The sequence below is a fragment of the Syzygium oleosum genome, unplaced genomic scaffold (genome assembly GCF_021117445.2).
Source record: "Syzygium oleosum isolate NSW1041296 unplaced genomic scaffold, Sole_v2.1 Sole_v2.32, whole genome shotgun sequence".
Classification (NCBI taxonomy): Eukaryota; Viridiplantae; Streptophyta; class Magnoliopsida; order Myrtales; family Myrtaceae; genus Syzygium; species Syzygium oleosum.
In genome coordinates, this window is record NW_026607516.1 from 77,718 (window position 1) to 94,708 (window position 16,991).

Here is a 16,991-nt window from a genome sequence, read left to right on the forward strand (position 1 = left end):
GGTTGATACAACTTTGTTCATTAAGAGAAAAGGTAAGGATTTTTCACTTGTTCAAATTTATGTTGATGATATTATTTTTGGATCCTCTAACGAACTGTTTTGTAAAGAATTCTCTAATAATATGCAGAATGAGTTCGAGATGAGTATGATGGGTGAATTGACATTCTTTCTTGGACTACAAGCAAAACAAACCAAGGATGGAACCTTCATTTGCCAAGAAAAATATGCAAAGGAGATTGTCAAGATGTTTGGATTGCAGAACTGCAAGAAAACAGACATTCCTATGTCTCATTCACCCAAACTGGACAAAGATGAAAATGGTAAAAAGGTTGATCAGAAGGTGTATAGAAGCATGATAGGATCATTGTTATATCTTATTGCGTCTCGACCTGACATATTGTTTAGTGTCTGTACGTATGCAAGATTTCAATCTGACCCAAATGAATCACATCTCTCTGCAGTTAAAAGGATAATCAAATACATTGGAACTTATCCAATGTTAGGTCTTTGGTATTCCAAAGAATCAGATTTTACTCTTACTGGTTATTCTGATGCTGATTTAGCTGACTGTAAAGTGGACAAGAAAAGTACTACAGGAACATGTCAATTACTTGGAAATATGTTGGTGTCCTGGTACTCAAAGAAAAAAAGCACAGTTGCACTTTCTACAGCAGAAGCAGAATATGTAGCATTGGGAAGTTGTTGTGCATAGATTCTGTGGATGAAACAACAGTTGCGAGACTTTGCTATTGAAGATTCAAGTGTTGCAATCAAATGTGACAACACAAGTGCTATCAATTTGACCAAGAACCCAATTCTTCATTCACGAGCCAAGTACATTGAAATCAAGCATCACTTTATTAGAGATCATGTTTATAATGGTGATGTGAATATTCAATTTATTGATTCTAAGAATCAATTAGCTGATATATTCACAAAACCTCTTGATAAGTCTTCATTTGAATATATTAGAAATAAACTATGCATTACTTACCCATTTTCTTGAAGTATTTGTTAGACAGTAATTTTTCAGACTCAAATAATCTCCGTCTGAATGTCCATTTTAGACTCAAATGAAAGGTACGTCCTTAATTCAAATTTTGGCGGATATATTTTTTGCATTTCTGGCAGGATATTTTGGTACATGTTATTTTTTGGAAGCAAACCAGGTATGTATTCTAATTTATCTGATTGATTAAGTGTGCTTGAAATATTTTTCTCTATTTCCAAAATTCCTAAATAATAGGATCACATTTTATAACTTCTAAAAGAGGTTTTTATTTCTAAAAACCGTCTTCTTCTTTTTATAAAACCCTAATAGTACCGACCCATTCACTCCCGATCATCACGACCTTCAGAGTCTGCTTCTCCTCCTTCTCCAAGAACAAATCTTTTTGCCTCTGTAAATCACAATGCCTTTACAAGATAAGATCGACAAGAATCCTTAACGGAGACACAAAGACGTCAAAGAAATCAGAGTTCATGGAGATTTCTGATTCATCAAACACAGAATCGGACCACCACCAAGATCCTTAAGAAGCGACACCACAAGAGCCACAACCATCGTCTCCACCAAAAACTACGGGTAAAACTGATTTTCGTTTCAGTAATATCAAACTTGTGTGGAAAGCATACGAAAGGTTGAAACGCAGCAATGCTTCTGCATCGGTTCTTCGTCAGTGTCTGAAAGACAACGACTTTCACACTGAAGAAAGTCTTGTGCAAAGTTATTCTAAATTTTTCTCAAGAACTGGTCATGATCAGGCTAGTACTACTCAAAAGGAAACTATTTCCAGGAAGGGAAAAGAGAAAGAAGGGAAACCATCAACTCCCTCTGAAACGAAATCTGTTCGTATAAGCCCTAAATCTACAAGTGGGTCTAAATTTACGATTCCTGATGATAATGCTAGACTATTTCATAACTTTGAGATGAAGGTTGGAATTGCGTTTGGTGTTCAAGGTAATGGCAGTTTATTTAGAAATACAGAGCACAATGTATATTATCAGTTGCTACTTGCTAGAGGGATTATGAATCATCGTAGTGTGGATTTCAACTATCTGGATAAGGCTGGCATTTCTGTGAAACATCTTTTCGAAAGATTGGGCATTTATGAATTCTGTCTGCAATCTGCACATGTATATGCAGAACTGACTGCTTACTTTTACTCAAATCTATCCATTCTGTCCCCAAATTGGCTTCAATTTACTATTGGTGATAAAAAGTATGATCTGAAAGTGGAAGATCTGGCTCTGATTATTGGAGTGAAAAATTACAAGTTCATTCCATTTGAAGTGAGCTTAGAAGATGCTTCCAAAGCAGCTTCAGAAAATCAAAATTTTGCTAGAGGCTCTAAATGTCATATCTCATATTCTGATCTGACCAGAAGGACCGTGATCTTGCATAAGATCATTATAAATTGCTTAAGACCTAAAGCTGTTTCCAAGACTGACTTGTCTAAGTCTGAAATCAAGCTTATCTGGGCTATTCTGAATGGAAAGCTTTTCTCTCTTCCTCACATCATCATTTTTCACATGTACAGAACTCTCCAGAAGGACAAGGGACAACTTCCTTATGGTGCACTCATCACTAGAATTTTTACCTTTTTAAACATTACTATTCCTGATGATTTGTGCAAAATCTCTGTTACTTTGATGTTTGTTGAAGAAAAGATGCTTACCAAGATGAATCTTAAGCAATTCGATGATAGAAAGGAAAGAGCAAGTACAGACAAAGGAAAGGGTGTTCAGCAGTCAGAAGCAAAATCTGTTGGCAGGAAAACTGACCAAGACAAAGAAGAAGGAAAAAGAGCAGGAAAAGAAAAAGCAAGAAAGCAGACTGTGTCTCCGAGTCCATTAAGGGTGTACAACAAGAAAAGAAAAATTCTTCTCAGACATGAAGATGATGAATCAAAACACCTTGAAACAGGACAGAATGTTGGTCCAGAACATACTTCAGCACCTGCTGAGAAGGTTTCAGAACCAGTATCTGGGGGCTCACATCTGTAGCAACATGATGATGTTCCACAGAGGACAGATGTAAGTCAATCTCCACTTAATCTTGAAGAGACTTTAAATGAAAATACTACTGCAGGACAAGCAGATTTTCAGGGGGAGATTCCAACAGAGACGGGGGATGAGTTCGAACAGAATGCACCGGATAATGTTCAAGGACAGACCTCAGACAATATGACCATTTTGACCCTTCTGCTAGAAATAAAAGAGAAATAAGCTGCACTTGAAGAAGACGTGAAGAATCTACAGAAAATTGTTGAGGAAAACAATCAGACTAAACGTCTTCAGGCAGAAAAAGATAAGGCAGAGATTGGGGAAGCTATTGCTCTATGTTCAACAAATATGGAGAAAGTTATGGGCCATTGTTCCACAAAGATTGAGGAAGCTATTTCTATCCTGGAAAACTTTCCGCTTATTCGAACCCCATCAAAGAAATAGCCTGTTTTTCACCCTCTTTTTTAAACCATTTTGCATTTGTTAGACTGTTTGAATGGTTTATATCATGCATTATTCTGCTTATTATTGATTTATTCTTTTTGCTGATGACAAAAAGGGGGAGAGAGATTATGCAGATATTGCCGTACTAACATTCCAATATGCAAGTTATACTCAAAGGAAGAGAAATACACAGATCTTAAGAGTTTGTACATTTATTTTTTATTTGTGTTTCATGCGCTGAATATGATTATTTTCTTCAAATTTATTTTTCATTGATTGAATCTACATGGAAGTTTTGTCACCATAAAACAGGGGGAGATTGTTGAGGAAAACTCCTAATGAATTTTGAAGCTGACAAAACTTTCTATGTTTATCTTGTGTATTTGACATACATTCCATTCTAGGTGAATATATTTCAGGAAGTTCAGAAAGAAATATCAGACTTTACAAGTTCTCAGAACGAGAAGTTCAGATTCAGAATGAGAAGTTCAGACTTAACCATAAAAAGTCATTCAGATTTTTTTTTTTGTCTTCAAAGAACTTTAGACCCTATGAGAAATAGGTTTCATATCTTATTAAAAGAACCCCACTAATCTAAGTTCTGAAAGAGACGCAGACGCAGAAGTTATGCAGACGCAGACGCAGAAATTATGCAAACACAGACGCAGAAGTTTTTCAGACACAGAAGTAAAACTCATTCAGAACGAAACACAACAGCTAGTGATCTGGCATGGATTTCACAAAAGGAAACTTTTGATTGTCTCAATCTAAAGTTATAATTGATTGACAATCAAACATTATGACAAGTATGCATTACAACGGATAAAGCTCTACTTATGGAAACTAAGATTCTGATTGTATGGGTAACCAGAATCAGCGGGATTCAGATTTTGTCAGCAAACGGCTACTCAATCTATTTTATACAAATCTGTCCAAGATGAAGATTGGAAGATGACCCTCTGAAGACTATCCAACGGCTAGTTTGGAAGTGGAGGAGTATAAAAGGATATCAACGAGGAGCAGAATGAACAAGAACGAAATCGAGAATCAACAAGTCCAAAGTTTGAGCACACTCCGATCCTTTCTCTTGTTTTTCTTGAGCAAAACACTAAGATCTTGAGGGATAGTTTATAAGAGTGATTGTGTGAGATAGAGAGTCCGATTAGACACAAGAGTGATGTTACTCAGAATTTGTAATTCCTCTTGATTACATAGTGAAATCCAGCCAGTAGGCTGTCAGCGTGGGAGAGTGGACGCAGGCTTGCTATAAGCCGAACTACTATAAACTTGTGTGCAGTTTTTCTATCTCTCATTTCTTGCTTTACATACTGCACACCAAGAGCATTGTCTATATAAACTGTTTTGAATCTGAATTTTATTCAGACTCTACTGTGATCAATCATTTCCGCTATAAATTGATCAAAATTGTTTAAAATCACCTATTTACCTCCCCTCTAAATGATCCTTGCTAGTTACATCATAGAGGACAATCGATGGTAAATGTTCCTCTCTAAAGCTTGGCCATCGCCTAGAGACATGATGAATCGTATTCAACATGTGTCAGATTAACAAGCTTAGACTTGGAGAGGACACCGACTACGTGTGTATACTATGTAGAAGACTCAAAACACCATTAAAAAGCATGTTGATCCAAAGACTGCTAGTTGTCTTATATAGTATACAATATAAACATAGAGGTGAATAAAAAAAGGTCTCTGAAAGAGTGGTACTTATCTGCTCTAGTTGTCTCATGTAGCACCTGAGTGCATGCATGTTACTCAAGTGAAACTTGTGACCCGTCTCGTGCAATGCGCGGAGTTTCACTGTTTTTCGTTGTGTGGCTGATCGAGGTTGCTTATTATCTTGCTTACAAGAATCCTGTATAAGAGTAGCCGATTCGTAGGCCGAAAGAGTTAGCACTTATCTGCTATCTTAAAGAGAGAGAATATACAAATGCTTTTAGTGAATGCTTTTAGTGAGAATGTTGTCTCAAGCTCAAAAGGCATTATTCAATCTAAACATAGAGGTGTAGAAAAAAAAGTCTCTGAAAGAGTTGGCATTCATCTGCTATCTTAAGGAAAAAGTGTTGGTTGTCTTATATACGGAGATGGTGGAGGTTGCTATCTATCTATCTACAAAAATTTTCTACAAAAGAAGCAAATCAACATCCATCAAAATCTAGATCTAAATATGGAAGCTTTTCTCTCTGATCTAAATTTAGATTTGGGAGGTTTTTAGAGGCGTTCGATCTGTGCTTGTTCAACATGCTGTTGTTTTTATCGTCTTTGTATGGCAATTATGTTGAGGATGCCAAACCTAGGCACAAACTACAAGCCGAAGTTTATAAAGGGGAAGATCACGGCTTGTACCAATCATCATTGAAGGTTCCGGTGATCGGTTGCTGCTTGTTTTTTGATGTTGTGATAGATCTAGTCTTTTGGAATGAGAACATGCTTATAGCTGCAAGCTGTACTATTTTGCTTTATGGGTTTTCTTTTGTTTTGCACCTCTTTTAGGATTTTCTTTATTTGGAAACTTTCTATGTTTCTCTCATGTTGATTATGACAAATGAATGAAATTTTTTTTTGATACATTGATTGCATCAAAATAGGACCACATATCTCTTCGTTATGGGGCTGCTAACTCCATACTTTTTTTTAATATCTGATGTATCCATTATTTGAGATATAGAGGGACCACATCGATTGTAGCTAAATAGGACCACATATCTTTTGTCATAATCGCAGAAATACAACTAGCCGCATGTCCAATGTCATTTTGTTGCTGATGAGTGGGGAGATATGCCAGTTAGACAAGTAATTTACAGGTTGGCAATTGCCCATACACTTCGACTTTGGGAAGATATTATTTCTACATACATTCACAATACACGAAATATCTCGACGGGATATTACCACAATAGGAAAAATACTAGACCTTCGGAGATCGGTATATAATTGGTTTACAAAGGTGACACGTCGAGCTATTATCGGTTCTTGAACATGACACATTTGTTTAAAGAACCGGTCGCAATCTATACACCGGCCTAAGTATATCTTTATTAATCTGTTCGATATACGTCATTTCGCTAATAAAACAAGATGTGAATAGATTGATCACATGATGTATTAGAACAAGTATATCTTCACCGTATATGTTTTGCCAGATATCCCGTTAACATAATATTGTCTATGTATGATTATAAGAAGGAATCACACAAAACTCATCCAAACTTTGGTATCCCTTTCAACTTTCATTTTTGTTACGGCAACCATTAATCATCCGTTACATTTTTCGTTAGCATGTGCAATGCACATGACTGTTAAAGGTAAAAATGTATTTTCGTCTCATATTTTTAAGGAAAGTTCGGTGGTATTATGTGGCAATTAAAAGTACAGGGAAAAATGTGTACTACCCCAAAAATTTAGAGAGGTTTTGTATAACTGCTACTATAATTAGATTAGCTTGTGCAAGATTTTACTTCTTGTTGAGAGCTTCTCGATCAAGAGTCATACCTGAATACACCAAATCAATGTGGGAGAGTGAACCCTTCAGATCGCATGCATGGATGTACTACTCGAGGTACGCAAATAACTAGCCCAAACACCGCCCGACCGCTAAAGCAAATAAAATGTAATCTAATAAATAAAAAGGAACAAGATTAAGGCTATGGTCTTGTTTTGTTTATCATTATGCCTCCAAATTGGCCATCCTTTAGCTCGTTTTGGTCTCACTCCCATTTCTTTTATTTAGACTTTATAAAGATGGGTGCATATTATGAATAAGCTCTTGTTGTTCTGCACTTATTGACTCCTGATACCCCTTATCACCTTAAATTGACCATATTGTCCAATGCTTTTGAAAGAATCACCTAGCTTATACGCAAATGTAAAGAGTAATGTTAAGTATATGAAAACTAAACCAATAAATTGCTATGCCGAATAACATAACAGATTGTAATGTTTCTTTAAACTACAGGGCCATAACCAATATCTAATAAAAGTCCGTCGTATCACTTAATATACTAACTTAATAGACATATCTTAATATGTCTAGCAATATCCTAATGTAACTTCGACTCACAAAAACCAAAAAGAAACTTTCGCTAACAAGTATACTTTTGTGAACTAAATAGTTTGCTGGGTCAATATCATTTGTTTTTTTGGTTATGTCAGTTCGGGTCGTTACAAAATCGTTCAAACGTGATTACAAAGTATTTTTCATCAAAAATGGTTGACAATATGTCGATTCTCGTTAGTTTCGAGCTAAGTCGAGGCTCGTCGAATTTGGATTTCGATCGGATAATTCATGTCGGGTTAAGATACTGGCCCAACATGAGAAGACTCGACGACTCCACATTGACCGGACAACATAAAATGGGCCGAGGCCCTCGAGTCTAGGGCTCTGTTAATAATTTAAGGTCGGGTACTGTCGTCACCTGATTTACGTGAAAAAATTCAGCCCTACTACAAGAAAATTTAAGAACATTGTTATCACAAGTTTACGACATTAATTTCACCAAATTTGCATATAATAATGTACCTATTTTTATTGCAATTTCTTATGAAATGTTCATGTTAGATAATTGAATTTTGTCATTTTCTCGTGCTACCTAATGATAATTAAAAAAATAAATGTACTATATCTATGTTAAGAATATATCGGGTATTCTCAATGTATATCGTACATTATACTATAAAAGAATGAGTATTTTTCCCTAAGTTCAAACAAAAATGAGTATCTTTAGTCTGATCCCTACCAAAGAAAAGAAGATATCCCCGGAGCGAGTGACTCAATGAAAGAAGGCCCAGGGCCCGCCCCCTTTGAGGTGGGTCTTCACTTATCTGATTTAGAGCGAAGAAAAGAATTTATAGGCTCTCGCTCGTTCCTCTGATCGGTAAAAACCTACCCATCGAATCAATAGATCGCATGATCAATGCCCAACTCTTGATAGAAAAGAGAGTGGAAGCCGCTTTAGTTGAGGATGGCGTCTCTCCCCTAAACATAATTTCCAAACGAAATGAAATCCGAGGGATTATGTTTTATCCTCGACGGGAGATTTTTTTTCTAAACACGTACCAGTACCGTGTGACTAGTCTAGAAGTATTGTCAAATTGAGATATTTAAAAAAGCCTATAATTATACTTCTTCTGTTTAGCATGAGTGAAGGGAGGTGGAAGTTATGAATCAAGTCAGAAGCAAGGAGTATGTTATCCTCAATACAGTTTGGCAGCATTATTGAAAGTCAAGTTCATACGTACGAGTATTTTACTAACAGAAGTCTTGGGCCACTAAAATTTTCACAATTTTTTTTTTTGTAAATCTTAAGAGTTTCGTAATCTAACACTTTCGTGTAATGGGAAGTATCCAAACCCTTTCGAAATATACGTATATGGACAAGTAAAATAACATATACTTTTTTCCGTAAAATATCGAATAATTAGAATATACATTTTAGCCTGTGAAAGAGGACAATTCGAGGGAACAGACAACCCCACTATTGCTTTTCAGAGCAAGCACAGCGAGCTGAAGCTCAGCTCCAGGAGCTAATCAAGCTCCTTGAGCAAAGAAAAAGGCATGAATCAAACTCCAAGACGAGTTAAATTATCAAGTCATGCCCGAGCCGGAGCCCTGCACAAATCATGAATATGCTCTACTAGTTTATACCACTTATTTTCAAGGACCGATATACCAACTAGGCATGCAGCCCTGCTGATAAAGAGATTGAGGGATGGGACCGGAGACTATCAGGTTCGAGGTTCGATCCCGTGAAACAGCATACACATGTACATAGTAGAGAGGAATGGGACCAAAAAAAAAAAAACAGGACGCATATGACATGCGATTCAGCGATGGAATATGGTGCGAGTGACCCCTGAAAGAGAAGTGTTGAAACAATTTCATTATGATGCACCTGAGAAATGACCTCCATCAAGTGTCCCAAGGTCAAGATCCGGATAAATCAAGTACACAATAATCAGGGTATAATTATAGTAACATAGCTAGCTAGAACCACCACCGCAATGAAATCAAATTCACCACCCACGTATCGAGAAAGCCGAAAGCAACTGAAACGACCAAAATCTCCAAATGCCAGGATTCACCTCTCCGATAATCATAACAATCCGTGTGAAGTGTCTCCTCGTCAATCAGATGGTATGCAACGTGGGTAACCCATGGACCTCAATAAAACATCATCGATGCCAGAATCAGGAATAAGCTCGAGATCCCGCTCCAAGCTATTCTGCCGGCGTCGCTGTCGCCTCCAGGCGTCGCTGTAAACATTCATTCAACGTTCTGCTATTAGAAACCGAAACACTTACAATAACGATCGAGATGTCTCGATTGAAAGGAAACACAGAGTTCCGCAAAAGGGGGGATGCAAAATGCAAGTCTCTCTTGTTTCCCGAGTCTCTACAACATCAGTGACGCTTAGCCCTATGGTTGGTTTTTCTCCTCGAACGCAGTCACAAGATATACCCAATAGTTAACTTGTCTTTGAGGCAGAAGACGACGCTCGAAGGTTAGCAAGCAATACTGCTAGCTTCAAGGAATATAAGCGATTCTTCTGATCAACTTTCATGAATTTTGTCCCAATTCCACTGTCTGTCCGTCTTAACCTAAAGACAAACTTAGGATACGATAAACTATCTACATATAGAAGTAACAAGACATCAATCCCAGAGACAACCCAAAATTTAATGTGTAGACTAACCGAAGATAACCATAAACAACCCTGTTTAAATTTTTCTGCTTGTCATGAATCTGCTATTGCATATTCGATCATCCTCATAGATCTCATTCACGTGGACAGCTTTGCCAAGGAAAGTTATGGTATGAGACAGGCTTGGACAAAGGCCATGACTCCAATTATTTCCCCACTAAAGTAAGATTTCCACAATCAAAGCAAGTCGACATCGGTGGTCCCGAGAGCATCGGACACCCGCATTTTTTAAGGAAATTTCCAGCCTTATCGGGTTCTAGACAAAACTATCTTCCTCACTTAGATTTGATTCCCTGAACCAGCTCTGGAACTACTCTATCTGGAGGTTCAACAATGGCGGATCAAACATTCAATGCATAGAGGCACGGCAGTTCAGGTTCCGAATTGGAAACCAAAGTTGAAAAGAAGAACAGTACTGCAGCACCAAAATTGCTGCTTTTCAACGACCCAGAAACGAAAACGGAATCGAATTTCTTACCTGGTGGCGTTGTCGATGACGACGGAGGCGTAGCGGTCGCTGCCAATCAAGAGATTCTCGTGTTAGAAAACCTTGTTCGACATCAATTTTTGTTACTGGAACTCAAAAGGAAGAACGGGTCGCAGAAAAGCAAAGTTCGATTCAGTTTCCAAAACGGGCCAAATCCCAGTTCCGAATGTTAAAGATCGGCTCATGGAAATCGCCATTCGATCTCGTCAAAGAGAACGCTCTTCCGAATCGCAGACGAATTCGCTCCTCCCTTCCCCCTGCAAAGATTTCACGAGAGAGAGAGAGAGAGAGAGAGAGAGCGAGTAGGGCGATCGCTTACCGTTGCAGGAGCTGGTGTCGGTGGGGACGCCGCATTCCTTGGTGAGCTGGAGAGCCTGGGTGACGTTGATCCCGAGGGAGGCGAGCAGGCCGGGGGTGGTGTAGAGGGTGCAGAGGCAGGCGCGGTCGTTCTTCACCGTCTCCCGGATGGGGTTGCAGCAGGTGTCCGGCGGGGGGCTCGTCGAGTTCAGGTAGTTGGCGCAGGGCACGAGCTTCGACGCGCACGTCTGCGTCGCCGGCGTCTGGGCCCCCGCGAGGACGGCGGACCCGGCGGCGACCAGCAGCGCCGCCGCCGCGACCAGGAGGAGGACAGGCGTCCGGCGAGAAGTGGAGGCCATGTTTCTCTCTCTCTCTCTCTCTCTCTCTCTCTCTCTGTGCGTTGGGGATGAAAGGAGTTAGGTGTTTGGGTTGGTGATGCGTTTCTGACGGAGTCGACTCGGTATATATGGTTGCGACTCAGTGCGGGTGCGTGTGACGACCGAGTTGCGTTTCTTCTTCTTCTTCTTCTTGTTCTTCCTTTTTGTGTGTGAAAAAGTGTGAAACTTCTGAAACTCATGGGAGCGCCATGTCGCCACGCGTTTGCTGGCTCACCGTACCTTCACGCTCTCCTTATTTTTCCCAATCCTCCCGTGACCCTAGTCTTAAAACTCGTCACGAAAATATAATCGAGTCCTACAACTTATAAAAAATACGATCAAGTCTTCAAACTTATCAAATTGATGTAATCAAACCCTTCCGTTAACTCCGTCCGAAATTAGCTGACGCAAAATACTGATGTGGCTTCTTCTTCTTCTTCTTCTTCTTTTCTCTATTATACGTGGCTAAAGCGATTTCGTTTTGATCCTGCTCTTTGGGTTATAAATGGGTTTAATATGGATGTTAAACGGGTTCACAGCTTATTGAAACCCAACCCGCCGTTATAACTCTTTTTTTGCTCTCTTCTGATTTCGTGCTCGTTCACTTCGTGCTTTCACCTTAATCAAATTATGAACTTTCGTAGATTAGGTTAAATATAGAAATGTTGTAGCAATATGAGTAGAGTCGGGTATTGGTGAGGTCGGATATGATTCATTACATTTATATTACATGAAAGTGGGTCAAAACGGATTAAATGGGTCAATTTGGGTTTGGACCATTTTTGCCCAAACTCAACCCACCTGTTTGACAAGTGTACCTATAACTCATCAACTTAATATCTTGACGGTTTCGGAATTGAGTTTCCACTATAGCTCGGCCTTGCGGGATCGCGACCCTTTGTCCTAGCCATTGTAGCACGTGGGTAGCCCAGGGCATAAGGGGATGATTACACAAGTGAAGACATGGGGCTTCCATGGTGAGTCCCAAACACCCTTTTCTGATTAATCCCTTCGGCTTCAAATCCAATTAATCAGGCATGGCGTGGAAGAAGTTTTTGCTCTCGACGATTTACGCCGTGGAAATGATAAACACGAGTCGGAACTCGCCAACACATATATAGCATGTAGAGAATTTCTCAATTTTCTGTATTTCTAAAACGATGCACGTGAATGTTTTGATAGAACAGAGCAAGTAAATGTTGTTGCAACCCTAATCTAGGAATTACTAAATGATTTATAAATTAAATACTAAATAATAATAAAAAATTGAAGAAATAACCTAGAAATTAAAAAAGGGCAAAAAGTAATGCTAAAAAATATTCGAAAATATTTGTTTTGGTCGAAAGAAAATTTCATTCATTTGTCGTGATTAAACATGAGAGGAACGTAGCAATCTTCCAAACAAAGCAAATCCTAAAAGAGTTACAAAACAAAACAAAACCCATTTAATAAAAGAGCACAGTAGCTATAAGCAAGTTTTCATTCCAAAGACCAAATCCATCGGAGCATAAAAAAAAAAAAATTGGTGGCCCATCAACGAGAGCGTCGGTGATGAGCACATGCCGAGATCTTCCTGTCCATAAACTACAGCTTGCAACTCAATGTCATCACCATACGGAGACAAAAACAGCAGCAACAACAACAACAACAACATGTTTAACCGTCGCAAATTGAACACCTCTAAGAAATTCCTAGATCTAAATATAAATCATGAGAGAAAAGCTCCTAAATTTAGATCTACACCTAAATCGGGAGAGTAGAGCTTCCATCAAATCTCGGAGGAGTCATAGAACCATGTTTCAGGCATCCTGCCGGTTGGACTAGTGAGAACATTCTCACAAAATTTTCAACTGCAAGCAGATTTATTAATCATGAATAGTGAAGAAAAGCAACAGAGATGAGCGAAAGAAGATGCCAAAGGAGGCGAAAAAATACTCCCAGATCAAGACGGAAGAGAAAAGAAACACGAAAACGGGGCCTAGAAAAGAAAACCCTGAGCAAAGCAGGCTCTCAACTTCAAAAATTGAAGCGGAGAGCTTACATTTGAAGTTTCTTCGAGGGAGGATTTTTTTGGAAGAGAGAGGGCTGCCGATAGAGGGATTAGGGTTTATCGGGAAAATACCATTCTAAACATGCTCTTCGAATTGGCAATTCCCTCCTCCCACATCATTAGCTAGGGCCAAATGCCGTGCTAATTCTTGTCCCAAGCTAATCTTTCGGATTTCTACTTGTTCAAACGCTCTAGAAAATCTTTAGCAGCCATGTCCATATCGACGGTAAAGACCACAATTTTAAACATATCTTTTTGGCCATATGCAACTAGACATTTAGCATAACAATCTCCAAGACACAGCGCTCGTGTTGTTAACATCAAAACTCTAGTAGGCTTTTAACAAGTTATCCCAAATCAGTCACGCTTGGAGCAAGATGAACATTGATTAGAAAGCTCAGATTAATCCGAGGACTTTAATCGGATAATTATAAAATGCAAGAACGCAACCGGGGAAAACCGCGTAAAACCGGAATACGACCCTAATAATTATCAACCAACAAATTGCATTTTGTTAATCATGTGACGCAACATGAAAAGGTACGATAAGTTCAAATTTTGAACAAATCAAACCTAGGATTGGGTCCCGTTGGCCCCCTTGACTCGTGGCGATGTAATGCCATCGAGTCGAGATTTGAAAATTTTGAAACGGGATGGCCCTCGGATTTGATTTTTGACGTCGTTTTCAAGAGGGATTAGCTGTCCAAATTCCAAAGCGCCTCCCTATAATTGTGTCGGGAATAAAATTATCTTCAGATGTTCGACCCACCAACGACATCGAGTACCTTGTTCTTATTTTTTTTTTTAATTAGTTGGCTAATTATTGAATTATAAGGCATCGACTGGTGAATTGCACATCTTCATCCACCCAACCGTCAAGTTTTTCTTCTTTTTAATTTCTTTTCTTGTTTGATGAGGAGGGATTGCCCAAGCTCCTAGCGAATGAATTTCAGAATAATTGTCCAATAAGTCCTAAACTTATTGTACGGCAGTCAATTCAGTCAAAATTCTTTCAACTGTGTCAATTTAGTCCTAAACATTTCTTTGTATCAATTTAGTCATAAATCTTATGAAAATTTGCCAATTTAATCATAAACCAATTAATTAGATATTTGGCTGAAAAGACTACATTGTCAAGTTGTAAAAAGGTTTATGACTAAATTGGTAAATCATCAAAAGATTTATGACCAAAGTGGCACAATTGAAAGTTTTATGACTATATTGACAAATTATCAAAAGGTTTATGACTAAATTGGCACAATTGAAATGTATATGATTAAATTGATCTCAATACAATATATTTAAGACTTTTTGAACAATTTTCCCAATGAAGTCTCCTTTCCCATATTTACACAAACAAAACAAAACTAAAATGGAAATTTTAATTTCATGGATTTTGAATATAGAATACGACGTTGTTTCTTTTCCCGATATCGAATTCTTCTCGTACCCTCCTACTTTCCACGAGATACCTCCGGCTCTCTCTAATTCCACTTTCCTCTCTTAGGAATACGGACGCACACACATCGGAGAATTCAACACCCTTCGTACACAATGAAATTCAATGTGCACCTCTACTTTTAGAAGTTGCGCATCTCCTCCATCTATTCACGAAACCCTCTACTTTCCAGCAGTAAAATTTTATGGACGTCTCGTAACTTCTCGGACCCTACCGAACGTTGTGCATTCCACGACCTACACATCTCGAAAGAAAGAAAAAAAAAACATTATCGGACTATGATTGGCTAAGATGTAATTAAGAAACTAATCATGCGCATTCGAGGCGGCAATGTTACTAAACAAATGAGGAAAACACAAGGTGTAGAATTGAGGTTTCATGGTCAACGAAAGCACACTACGAATTTTCTATCTTCGTATACTTTGCGTGTTGAACGGCGATTGACTGCAACAGGATGGGGTCTTCTTCAAGCCGACAGGAAGTTTTGGACTCCGCCCCTTTAGCGGCATCTAAACTTTTCTTGTCCGAAATTTGACCCCGCGAGAAAGGGCCAAGAACAGAGAGCAATCGCGTTTAAACATTACCAGAGGAAAAAACGACTAAGTAAACAATTTGAAGGTCATCATTAGCATTTGATATTGATATGTGGCAGGTGGAAATCACGCGACATCCCACGCCGATGGAAAACAACCGAAAACCTCGTTGCGGAGTCTTCACGCGGTGGCCCGAAAGGACAAAAGGTCCGTCATTCGTGGCGGTCCTGAAAAGTCCTCCTTTCACACCTTAACGAAGATTGCGAAGTAGTGTTAGGCGAAACAAGTTTTTGTTCATTCTCAGTCCCGAACTCACAAGCAATGCGACCAAAATTACCCGACTAAAATAACGAATTTATTGAATGAAAAGTAGTCAAATGAAAGTGCTCACCAATTACAAGGTAGAGTATGAAATTTATGGGCAACCCCAGTGGCCACATGGGGAAGGTGGGGAGTTCGAATCCCCACCTTCTCAGGGGGGATTGGGGATGGGGATGGGGACGGGGACGTTTAGTTTCAAGTATGGAATTCGACTCTCACGCTCTATAAAGAGGTAGGGCAAAAGTCCGAGAGTGAGTTAAGAGTTAGAATAGGAGAAAACAAAAAAAAAATCTATGGGCCTTGACTACCCAGTCTACTACTCAATTTGCCTCTCGTTTGCAGTGGGCTAGCTCTAAATTTGCAAAGGAGCCCATGGACCACCAGGCCTCTAATATCGGTGATTGTACTTCCCACTGTGCTTGAAGAGAGTTAGACACCGCTTCTGCCAACTCTGAACAGTCCGACACCACTTCGAGTGCTTCGCTTCTTCTGGCCGCGAGGAGAGAAAGAGAGCTTCGACGAGGGCTAGGGTTTCGACGTGGAGGGAATGTTCACCGGGAGTGCGAAAGAAGTCATCACCTAGGCAAATGAAAGTTCGGGAGACTTCCTCGCTCCGTCGACGGCGAGCGGTGCAGCGATAATCGGAAATGCCTCCCTATCGAGAGAGGCGGGCTCGGAGAAAACTTCAGGCCCCATCGAATTGGACTGAGGCATTGTGTATTGGGTAGAATGGGAAAGCCCAAGATAGGGTCTCAAGGACTAGACCAGACAGCCTTAATCATATACGGTGTATACGTACTAAAATGGGCTGGCCCAACCTTGGTTGTCTTTTAGATTCCACTTCGATTACGTGGACTCTTGTGATTAGTTGCTTCTATTTAGGCGCACAATAAAATCAAGGGTTGGTTTGTCCGAAGGAAAACTGTTTTTAGGAAATTGCTTTCCCGACTTTTAGGTATTTGAATGATGGAAAACTAATTGATCTACGAAAAAAGTTTTTCATAAACTGAAAACAACAAGTTTGAAAAGGGGAAAACGGCTTCCCCTTTGACAAGAAGAACAATGACTTTCCCTATACCGCCATATAAATGAAAACTAATCATTTTCCTAAAAAATGATTCTCATAAAAGAAATTTTCCTTTATCATGAAATTTTCGATAAAACAAATGCACCCAGAATGTCTTTGAATCCCTTGTCTGAATAAGTGTGGATACGCGGGTATGTTTAGTAGCTTTTATATGTAGGTATACAGTAATCGAAAGCAGTTAACACTTAATTTGGACACGTCCCGTC

At 39.1% G+C, this 16,991-nt stretch overlaps 1 protein-coding gene across 1 annotated transcript; it reads right to left on the minus strand.

The window, feature by feature from the left end:
* Positions 1–9,339: 9,339 nt before the first annotated feature.
* Positions 9,340–11,368, minus strand: LOC130135424 (non-specific lipid transfer protein GPI-anchored 7-like). Its single transcript, XM_056304637.1, has 3 exons — positions 10,981–11,368; positions 10,653–10,691; positions 9,340–9,725 (listed from the first exon to the last, which is right to left on the minus strand). Exons 1-3 carry the CDS (start codon positions 11,315–11,317, stop codon positions 9,634–9,636), a joined length of 468 nt encoding a protein of 155 aa, XP_056160612.1. The 5' UTR covers positions 11,318–11,368; the 3' UTR covers positions 9,340–9,633.
* Between the last annotated feature and the right edge of the window lie 5,623 nt (positions 11,369–16,991).